The following is a 12,084-nucleotide window of genomic DNA, read 5'->3' as shown; positions in this document are numbered from 1 at the left end:
TGAAAAAAGGGTAATGTTTTTGCCATGCCATTCATCATAAGAGCTAAAGGTATGCTATTTGTCTCTGATAAATTGGCTGGGCAGCTGTAAGCATGCCAGAGTTAAAGCATGCTCTCCCATAAGCTGTCATGTCCTTTTCTCTTTCAGTGCTTCAGACCTTGAACAGAGCTGCGCATCGTTTTGTGTAATCTCGGACTCTGACAAAGCCAGATGGTAGACTTCGGGTTCGATTTTGTAACTTTTAACAACCGCTGATTGCACAAGGCCGCTCTGCCAGAAAGGGGAAGTGACTTCATATAGCATGCCATTCAACAAAACACTTCAAAACACAGGGACTGCTGGTGAGGCTTGAATTAACAGAGAAATATAGCTGCAAGTGCATCATTAGCAAATTCTAATGATCTTTTCAGGAGGGTTGTGTAAAAGTCCCTGAAGCGTCCCAGCCCGGCCGCGCACGGTGCTGCTTGGTGCCTCATTTAGACGACTGAGGCGGAGGCATCTCTCCATATGGCCTCTCACTGTATCTGCTTATTGCATGTATTCCTCTGCCACCAAAGACTACTGATGAACATCAGATTTTACGCTAGCTATAGAAGTAAAATCATCATAATAATCATAATCATAATAATAATAATAATAATAATAGTAATAATACCTGAATAAATTAATGGATGGATGGATGATAAAATAACTGAAAATACCATATAGCCTAAGAAAGGGAGGAAGATCAAATGAAACTTTATTTATATAGTGCATTTCATACAGAGGCAATGCAATGCGCTTCACAGAAAGAAAGGGGGTGTACATAGAGAAGGAATATGATGGGTTACTGTATGTTCAGCTGTATGTTGTAATACGTTATAATGAGTTACTGTAATGTTCATCTGTATGTTGTAACGTTATAATGGGTTACTGTAAATGTTCAGCTGTGTGTTGTAATAAATCTCTGTCCAGTTTGCTCCGGACAGGTTTAACACGTGTGTGTTTGGGGAATCAACATTCCAACACAGTGACTTCCTACGTGGAGATGTCCAGAGAGGGGATGTTCTATATCAATACACTAGCTCATACACAAACAGCCCTGGCACCCCTGGAGATCCAGCTCTGCTCCTCTACTGAATGGGTAAAAAGCTGCCAAGAATCACAAGCAATCAAAGTAACTGTTAGATCATAAAACATTTTTTATTGGACAAAGACTTTAACTCTACTGCAGACAGACAGGCCGGCTACATGACGTATACGTCAACTTCTGTAAATAAAATGTGGCAGTGAAGATTGATATAGAAAAATAACAATGAAATAAAACAAATCCAAACAGCCTATGGAACATACGACTTTGATCCAAATACCAAGAACTCTTGGATAAGAAATAAAAAAAAAACAGTCAACGCAACAATACATTTGTTGAATGATACTGTGCAAAACATTTCTGCCATTCACCATTCATCACTGGGGACACATTTCTGAACTTGCAAAAAAAATCACAGGAAGAATAATGTTGCTGGTTACAACAAGACTCACACCAAAACTGCTCAAACCGTTGAGAAAAGGACACAGCTCAGACCGCTCAATGGCTCTAATGTTTTTTACAGTATGTACTGTATTTAGCAAACAGAGCAACTTCTGGTTGAACTTCCTTTATGCTCTTTTGACAGCACATTGACAATAAAGCACGGTAATAATCTATAAAATACAAAACATTAGAACATATGATCCATATCTTATGCAAAACAAGGACTTATGGGGTTACAATTCTATAAGACAGTCTGTGCCTGGGTACTCTGGCAGGTTGAGCTCATATTTCTTCTGGATATCATAGGGCAGGAAGCGTCCCGCCAAGAAATGCTTCCCTGAGAAACTGGCGGCACACTTCTTTGGTGCTGTGAGCGAGATGAGCACTTCTGGGTTGATCCCGTCTGTAGTGACCTGGTCCACATCCCAGCCTGAGGGAAAGAGAGAGAAAGAGAGAGAGGGGGGGGGGGCAAATTGGGGAGAGATAATCTTTTTTTATTTCTTTCCCCCCATATCTCAAGATAAGGTGTCTGGCAACTATTTGTAATGTGACCTACTGCTGGGTGTTGGAGGGCATTGTATTATATAACTCTCTCGATATCTCTCCTTTCAACTTTTATAATAATTGTATCTCTAACAGATGAAATGTTGCTGTTTGGGGAACAGCATTCCGGGACAAGAGAGATGGGGAGAGAGTGTGATCAAATGACCACCACAGACACCAAATTACACCGACTGCATGGTCGACTGCTCTAGATAAAGACTGGTCTGTCTACGGATTTGTTGGCCCAATTCGAACTGCCAAGTGGACCCACATCTTGTTTATTGTAGTTTCTGTGGTACACTTCATTCTATTCTGTGAAGTATTTTTATAAGCCCCTGGGGTTTCAAATCTCTCTTCGCTTCCTTTTTTTTGTTTTGTTTTTGTTCTTTTTATTTATTTATTATTGTCTAGTGTTTATGGTGCAAATACATAAATCTAAAAAATAAAACATAAACATAAATCTCTTCCCCATATTAGTCAGATGTGATACCTACCATGGGGAAAATCTCAATGAAAATGGAGTAAAACATACAGTAGCTGCTGTAGTAGATACAGTAGGTGTGATCAATTCCACTAAGCCCATTCAAAGGAAACAAGGAGCTACTGTACCACCATTTCGCTGACACCAACCTAATCACTTCCAATTTGAACAAGCATCTAGAGTCTACAAGGCGAGTTTCTGAGCAGAACCACAGTCTGAGGTTAGGTCCAGGTTAGGTCCAGCTTAGGTCTAGTTTAGGTCAAGGTTAGCCAGCTCTGCAGCCTGGAGGCTTACCTGAGGGCACGTCCACGCTGGCGATGGGGATCTTCACCTGCTTGAGGGTGACCAGGATGCCAGCGTAGGGCTCCTTGACGTTGTCGTGGTCCGTCTCTGGCCCCAGGATGGCATCGATCACCAGTTTGTAGGCATCGTTGATAAGCTGGACCTGCACACACACAAGCATACCATGGACTTAGTGTGAACACACCACAGCAACACAACAACCACACAGAAAATTCTGACCAGTGACAAAGTGGTTTATCTAAAGGTCCAAGGTGTACTGGCTTTATGTTTCAACAACACCTCCCCTAGTCCTGCATAGCCAGCCCGTTCTCCACACTTCATCTGGGTCTGGCTACACCCGATTGTCATTCTGAGATACGGGGGGAAAACACACAGTATTTCCTTAAACCAATCACAATCATCTTGGGTGGCACAAAGCTTGTTTGTTTTTTTTCAATTGTGCCCTTTCAAAATAATGTCAGATGATTGAATCTGATTGGCTCCAATGGAATTGAGCAGCGCCAATGAGAGGCTCATCTCAAAAACCCCACATCCGTTGAGCCAGACTGCACCTCGCCCGACTAATATGATTTTGAGCCAGTGTGCTTGGTTCAGGACCACCGGTGTGTGCTGGGAGGGTTCAGAGTCCAGCTGGAGATGCCAACCTCTGTGGGGAGATAGGAGAGGAAAGGGATGTCCATCTTCTCACACTGCACGGTGAAGTCCTGGTGCAGGCTGTGCTGAGAACGCTTCGGATAGTAGATGGTGGGCTCGTACTCCTGGTAGACGGGGTGGGGGGGGGCAGGAAGTGAGACAGAGAGGAGGGGGGGGGGGGGGGCAGGGAGAGACAGAAGAAGCAGCAGTTAATGAGAAAGGAATGGCTGAGAAAAAGAAAGACAGACAGATAGCAACAGTGGTTGTGTCATGATGGAGAGCTTGTTTTGTGGCTACTGTGACACACACACGTGCACACACACGTGCACACACACGTGCACACAAGCACATACACGCACACACACACACACACACACACACACACACACCACCCCTGTGGCTCCCGCTGCAGCTCCGGGCCAGAGATGACCGAGCTACACGTCTCGGAGGAGAAGAGTGGAAACTGTTAGCAGCGGCCACCCGTGATCTGTGACTGCTGACGCGCGATCGTGGCGATAAATATCTCCAGCGCCGGCGGCAGGCGGGTGGCGGTCGACCAGCGGGCGCGTGCTGCTGCTGTGTTTTGGGCCTGTGATGTCCTGCGCCTCAACGCCGGTCAGCAGGAAGTGACCTGTCACGCCCAGACACCCCAGCTATTGGTTTCCTTATTGGCTCGAATGGATCCACTGTTTTTTCCGCTTCCCCTCTGGAAAATATCAGGGTCAGTGTGCATTTTATTTCCCCTTTTCTGTGAAGCGCAATGTGTCGCCTCTGTGTATGAAATGTGCTGTATAAATAAAGTTTGATTTGATGATTTGATTATAACTGGCTACTGGAGGGACTCTCAACCAATCAGGGAGCAACAGGGAATGTGTGTGTGTGTGGGTGGGGGGTGGACATCTTCTCCATAGCACCCGCCACAGAACAGAGACAGCGGCCTGCCTGTCCCTCTGGGGCCCCTGAGAGGGGCCTTGACCCGTGACCCGTTACATCATCAACATGAGACGCATCTCGGGGGAGAGAGCTGGCAACAATAAGCTCCTTTAACCTCAGCCAGCATGGATGGAGAAGAGATGTGGCCCTGGGCACCGTGAGTGCAGGTCACAGACCGGTCACACATCTCTTCCAGCTGATGTTCAAGGGTTTCCTGCAGCCTGGACTACCTGTGTTTCTAGGAAAGGGTCCTCTGGGGCCAGGCCCGGGGAGGACGGGCTCTGCATTCAAAGGCCGCATTCAGTGCAGTAGGTTCTAGGCAATCGGCGTGATTAACGGCATGATTCTATGGAACGTCGTAACTGGGGTTGTTTTGGTTCGCGGAAAAAAAAAACGACATCAGAGAGAACAGCGAGTGCATTCTACCTCTTCCCGAACATGTAAGACACGCGGACCATGAATCATCATTCAGACAAATACCAAAGACGATTCGTTTTGACAGGGGGACAGTGAGTCTGCTCCAAAACACAGCGTTTAGCTTTTCCATTTGCCTAGCTGTGGAAAGAAGCACAGACGCATGCCAAATATTGTACTCCCACACATGCTAGGTCTGTTAACGTGGATCACGGCTAGGACTGATGTGCTAATCAGGCCTGTCTGATAGCCCAAAGACGCTCTGGTAAATCTCCACATGGCCTCTCGCCATTTCTGTGCTAAAAGACTTAATCAAGTGTAGAAAAGCATGGATTGAAACAAAAACCATCACCTAAATGACATTACATTAAGGATGATGGCTAGGGATGTCACCTGCTGTTTTAGAATATACTGTACAGTAATGTCAAAACATATAAGGCAAAAACCAACACCTCAGAACTGGTTTTGTTCAAAAAATGTTGCCTGGCATGATGACAAGAGTACAGGATATCTGGCTGTAGTAATACTAATGATCACATTTGCAGTTACCGCCCGGAAAACGCCTGTACAGACCTACTTCTGCCTATAATTCCACTGTCCAACTGTGGTGCTCTCTGGCCCTTTAAGAGCCCCTTAACTCCTCCTCCCCGCACAGGAAGAATAATGTCATGGTCAGGAATTCATCTGATGGAGATCCGTTTTCTCTGGATCAAAGTTACGTGGAACAGCTTTATACATTCTGGGAATGACGATGTAAAATGATATGTGTTCCTAACCTCAGGCCCAGAGAGCTGCTGCCCCAGGAGCCGTCCAGATGGGCCATCCTACATCTTTACCAGACGCCATCAACATGTTTTTAATCAAAGATATCCATGCGCCACGAAGCATCTTGGGCACATATGGTGAAGTTATATAGATGCATTCCAATCATAGGCAGAGATCCCAAACACGTCAACACTTCTCCCCTCCGACAGGATCAAGCTACAAGGGTTGCCTGACTGAGCGATACCTTATGATGTGTCTGATCCAGACCCTACACCCTTTCAAGGAAGCCTGGGGTCCGGCGGAAGGGTACCGCTCTGATATCGCTGCGCAGCTCACCCAGACGCGTGAGGCCGTGTCGCCAAAGTAATGACATCATCCGCCTGACGAAAATGTCCCCGCTTCCAACTGCACAGGCCCAGACAGCTCTTAACGAGAGCAACGATGGGATGATGTCAGTCTAAAGGATCTCTTAATCACCAGGAGTTGGAGGGGAGTTCTCCTAAACACAGACGGCCAGTGTAGGGAACCCCCCCTGTCATTCTGGGTTCCAAGTCAAGTTCAGGGAACAGTTCCTGGTGTAAGTGTCTGACAGGGAACACATGTCTGTATGATAGGTGCAGTAATATGACGCATAGCGTCGTATGGCCTTCAGTTACGCTGCTCCCTCCACGTGGAACCAGCTACAAAGCAACCTCAACCTTGGTATATGGTATGGTAGAGTGTAGTATAGTATTGTATAGTGTAGTGTGTAGCATAGTTACGTTTAATTTAGTTGCAGTGAGGTGTGTAACGTAGCTTAGCGTAGCGAAGTGTAGTGTAGCGTCTTGTAATGTGCTTTTCTATAGCCGACTGTTCCATACTTACGAATATGCGCAGATGCCGGGCACACACCAGTCCAATAGAGCCGTTCTGATCCGGTCCACAGACCACCAGAACCGTGGGCTGCTTCTTCCCTAGGGAGCTTAGAGGGAAGGCCTGCACGGAGGAGAGGGTGAGAGGGAGGAGGGAAGGAGAGAGGGAAGAGGAGAGGGATGAGGAAAGGAGAGGGGGAGAGAGGGAGGGAAGGAGAGAGGGAGGAGGAGAGGGATGAGGAAAGGAGAGGGGGAGAGAGGGAGGGAGGAGGGAAGGAGAGAGGGAGGGAGGGAGGATTTAGAAGGGGATGAGGGGAGAGAACAATGGAGAGGGGGAGACGGAGTGGGAGAGGAGGAGAGAGAGAGAGAGAGAGAGACATCAGTATTTAGGCCTGGCGGGTCATTCTATCCAGCATGGAGCCCCTGCGTCCCGATGGACGGCGTGCCAGGGGAGTCTGAGGAGAGAATGGCAGCCAGGCCGCTCTATAAGAAAAACCCAAACTCATTAAAATAACCCTGACGGGAACGGAAAAAATACCAGCGCCCACGCCACTGGATGCTTCCCCTTTAAATAACACTGTTTCCATCAGCCAGTCAGGGACCATTTTCCGCCTCGCCAGGACACAAGCATATCTCCCCCCGCCGGCTCCTCTTTCTCTGGTTCACAGCTGCTGGCATTCCTGGCTTAATCCCCTCGCATGTTCTTAACATCAGGCAGGTATTCATGTGGTTAAGTCATGGAGGACAATGTGTGGACCTAAGTGGCTAATCTCCCTCACCTCCACCTAAATAGAACTCATCGGGGGATGGGGGGAGGCAAGGTTATTATGAGCAATGAATGGAGCTGAGGTGGTGATGACAGCATCCCATCCCACAATACCAGACACATACATGATCCCATAAAACAGTAATGAGAGAGGAGAGAGGAGAGAGAGTTTATAGTGGAAATCTTAACTGTTATTGTTATTTCTATTGTGTTTTTTTTTCCAATTTACATACATTTTAACCTATCTAAAAAGCTTTGGCAACACAGATGTACAAATTTGTCATGCCAATAAAGTGAAGTGAATTCAGAGAGAGAGAGAGACATGAACAGCTTCCTGGTATACATGTAATTAGGGCTGCAGCTACAGTATACAGTGATATCTGAGTCATACTGATTCTGAGCTGACGTGACTTCCTGCTCTGACTCACACCACCCCTGAGCAGGAGGCTGAAGCTAACTAGCACCACGCTGTCTCTCTCTCTCTCTCTCTCTCTCTCTCTCTCTCTCTCTCTCTCTCTCTCTCTCTCACACACACACACACACACACAACCAGCAGCTATGGTTTAATTAATTTAGTCAGGTCTCTGAGCCGATGCCTCCGTGACGCCTTTGTAATGACACACACACACAAACACAGGCACACGCGCACACACACACACACACATACAGTACACAAACACAGGCATATGTGCGCACACACACAAACAAACACACACACACACACAGGCGCACACACAGAAAAGCACACACACAGGCACATAAATGCACAGAATAAGGGATCCGGGGGGATCCGGGGGGTCTTTATTCTGCCACACAGTGATCAGTGATCGGCACACACATGCAACTTCCCTGGGCCACCGGTGGAAATTGTTCTGTGCATTTCTCCCATCCCGAGCCGTCCTCCTCCAGGAGCAGCCAGGAGCAGTGGGCAGCCATCGTTCATGGCGCCCGGGGACCAAGTCCAAGTGCTCAGTCCAGGTCTTGGTCAGGGACCGGACTGAAGAGAATCTGTCCTTCTGCATGTTTTTCATATTGGGCTCTTTTTGGGAGGAAACCCTTGCGAACATGGGGAGAACATGCAAACTCCACAGTAGCGGGCATCCAAATACACACTTTATGACAAACCATATAACACAAACACGTACATACACACACACACACACACACACACACACAATGAAAGCCGAGCAGCATAATGAGGATAATGAGTGCATTTAGTGTGTCCCCGTTGTCACACACTGAACACGTTGAGCTCATCCCTGGCAGCTCCCTGGTCCATCCAGGCGTCTGGAACATCCATCACCTCATCAGGAGCTGAGAGGCTTTTGTCTGCTTGCCCAAACTATGGAAGGACACACACACACACACACACACACACCGGGGCCCAGCTACACCATAGGAGCCCCTCTGCGTGGCCCTTGGCTGCTGGTGTTTGCGGGGCAGGGGGGAGAGATAATGTTGGTGAGAAACTGTAACCTAGATCTGGCCAACCACAGAGGCTGCAGTGAAATCATGATCTCCCGCCGCTGTAATTTCCTCAAATAACAGTGATGTCATGGCGTTTGGCGGTGGCGGTAGCACGGCCAAAGGGGCGGCCGGCCCGGTGGGGGGGGTTAGTCTAGTAGCGGTAGGCGGGCTGCGGTTCTGGAAGGCCCAGCGATGCCTGATAATAGAGGCTAGCTGGATGTGGTTGAAGTCACCAGGTATGCTGAGGGGGAGCTCTGACTCCCTCCCTCGCTCACTCTCACTCTCTTTCTCTCTCTCTCTTTCCCTCTCTTTCTCCCTCCCTTTCACTCTTGTTCATTCGGTCTGCTCTCTTTCCCTCTCTCTCTTTCTCTCCCTCTGTTTCAGCTTCCATCTCTCTCTGTATTTCAGCTTCTGTCTCTGTCTCCCCCCCCCCAACTCTCTCTCCCTCTCTCTTAATTCCCTCCTTTCCTGACAGGAAATGCTCTCGTGTCTGGGAGCTCGGGGAACATTCATTACAGTACACAATGGTTCCTAATGAAGAAACCGCCGCAGGGTTAAACCAACTCACAGACCGGTCAAAGCAAGAGTGTGTGCTCCTAACAGCTCTGCTCCCGACGGCATCACAGACCTGACGCGTTCCAGACCAGACCAGAACATCTGGCTAGACCGGACACTGAAGATGCTGCTGCTGCTGCTGGGAAGTTGACCACAGAGCAGTCTGGCTGGGATGAAGGCATAACGCTTACCACACACACACACACACACACACACACACACACACACACACACAAACACCAACATACACATTAATGATAATGAGCAGATACATACACACACAGTACATACCACCCTAAGACAACACACGTTAAGATACATGTAAATAAAACGCGCGCACACACACACACACACACACACACACATAACCCATCTGTTTCGGCATGCCCAGAGTGGGATTAGAACCAGGGTCTCGGGACGTGCTGACAGTTGCGCCAATAGGGATGTCCCTCTTGGAGGGACTGTCAGTGCTCCATTGAGGAGTGAGTTTCACCAGCTACTCTCACATTTCACTCAGTTACACTCACATACGCACACACACACACATACTATGTATAGGGCTTTTTAGTCCAGCCAGCTAGGCGTCCTCCAGTGGAGCAGTGCTCTCAGTAGTGAGGGGTGTTTAGATGTCTCAGGGGGGTTCATGGGGCAGGTCTCCCACCACGGTACACAAAGAGCCAGCAGACACAAAACACAACCCACAACCACGGAGAACAGGCCTCCATCAGGCTCTGCTTAAGACCCGTGCGTCAGTACGCTGGCTTTGATATACCCTAGAACAGGATCAGAGAGAAGAGAGGAATGGATGGACGAATGGATGGATGGACGGACAGATGGATAGACGAGTGGATGGATGAGTAGACCTAAATAGACCAAATTTCGGGGGAGAGGGGAGGGGGCTGTTAGAGTGGTGTAATAGAGTGGTGTAATACTGAATGGATGGATGGATGGATGGATGGATGGCTGGCTGGATGGATGGATGGATGGATGGATGGATGGATGGATGGATGGATGGATGGATGGATTTTTTTTGTGTATGTGTGTTTTTTTAACGATTTTATTTGTACAGGGACAGTACATATTAATCAGCAGCACACATTAAAAACATTACTATAAATATGTCAGTATTAGCTTAAAGCTAATTTTCAAATGTTGTCCCTGGGCGTGGTGTTAAGGCTGCTAAAAACAGGAGCACAGGATGGGTGGATGGCTGGCTGGATGGATGGATGGATGGATAGATGGATAGATGGAGGGAGGGATGGATGGATGAATGGAGGGAGGGATGGATGGATGGATCATAGTGTTGGCAGTTTGAATCCTGGCTTCTCCTGTCCACATTTCGAAATGTCCTTGGGCAAGACACTGAACCCCAAATTGCTCACGATGAGCAGGCTAGCACCTTGCATGGCAGCTGCTGCCATTGGTGTGTGAATGGGTGAATGAGAGGCCTATATAATATGTATTATACTATAAAATCGCTATATACAGTAAGTGCAGTCCATTTACCATTTACAGATGGATGGATGGAGGGAGGGAGGGATGAATGGAGGGATGAATGGATGGTTGGAGGGATGGATAGAGGGATGAATGGAAGGATGGAGGGATTTCTAAGGGAGGAGAAGAGGCCTGGGATACAGACCTTAGTGATAGCGATGGCGCAGGCATGACCCCAGATCTCGATGAGCTGCTGCTGGCCAAACCTGTAGTCCCTCAGGAGCTCTGTCTCGATGGCCGCCACCTCCACCTTACTGGGGTACAAAGTAACACAGCACACATATCAGAATATCAGACCCTAGGTCGTCACCGTCACCATCATTATCATCATCATCATCATCACCATCACCATCACCATCACCATCATCATCGTCACCATCATCACCATCATCATCACCACCATCATCATCGTCACCACCATCATGTTATTTTATTTATATAGCACCATTCATACAAATGCATGGAGCATGAAGGTGTCAGTCCCCTCCTCTCTCAACTTTCCTGTCCTTTTCTACTGTCGCTGTGCCAATAAAGCAGAAATGTGTTTCTGAGCTAATATCTTCTTTATCCCTCTTAGGGGCTATGAGGAAAAACCCAGTCATGAGGGGAACCACTGAGGGGGCACTGCAGCAGGAGGCTACCAAGTACCTGAAGGGGGAGTCAGACAGGGAGGATGGCTGGAGGCAGTGCAAGAGGCTAGCAGAATCACCCCTAGCCCCACTGCTTAGGAGCACCTGGTTCCATGGCCCCAGACACTGGGCTGACTGTGATGTAAAACAAGTCTGCAAGTTTATTTCTTTATTTTTAAGGAGATGTACAGTCTGTTTTGCACATGAATTAACTGTGTCAAACTGATTGAAGAAACTGGGGTGACCAATTACAAGTCCCATTGATATACTAGACTTCTGCTTAGTGTTATGTTTCTCTGTGTATGCAACTCTGTTCTTTTAAGTTAATTTATCTCCTCATTCCTCCATGAGCTCCATGTTGTCCTCCTTTTGTTTAGCTACAACCCTTTTCAGTTTCATCACCACCACCACCACCATCATCATCATCATCATAACCACCACCACCATCATCATCACCACCTTCATCATCATCCTCCTTATCGTCATCAATTGTGATAATAAAACGAGATACACAAGACAGACCATAAGAAGACAGTTAACACTTTCTACATACTGTATTTGTCACAGTTTAATAACACAGCAAACAGATACTGTGCATCTGTCCAAAAGAGCAGATCAGGGTTCTGAAGACTGTCTGGTTTACCTGACAGTGCCTGGGTAGTTGAAACAGCAGGTATTTACGAGGCTATGAAAGGATACATAACAGTATTGACATGACCAATCAATCAGCCACAAAA

The 12,084-nt window shown here is 47.6% G+C and overlaps 1 protein-coding gene across 1 annotated transcript; it reads right to left on the bottom strand.

Moving 5' to 3' along the window:
* Positions 1-1,365: 1,365 nt before the first annotated feature.
* yjefn3 (YjeF N-terminal domain containing 3) lies at positions 1,366-11,462 on the bottom strand (the record flags this gene model as incomplete). Its single annotated transcript, XM_084443905.1, has 6 exons — positions 1,366-1,943; positions 2,832-2,982; positions 3,485-3,598; positions 6,450-6,560; positions 10,864-10,972; positions 11,440-11,462. 6 exons carry the CDS (start codon positions 11,460-11,462, stop codon positions 1,747-1,749), a joined length of 705 nt encoding a protein of 234 aa, XP_084300031.1. The 3' UTR covers positions 1,366-1,746.
* Positions 11,463-12,084: the final 622 nt, after the last annotated feature.

The sequence above is a fragment of the Borostomias antarcticus genome, assembly GCF_949987555.1.
Source record: "Borostomias antarcticus genome assembly, chromosome: 10".
In the NCBI taxonomy this organism is placed as follows: Eukaryota; Metazoa; Chordata; class Actinopteri; order Stomiiformes; family Stomiidae; genus Borostomias; species Borostomias antarcticus.
Note: the sequence above shows the minus strand (reverse complement) of the source record. Positions and strands in the feature narration are given on the sequence as shown.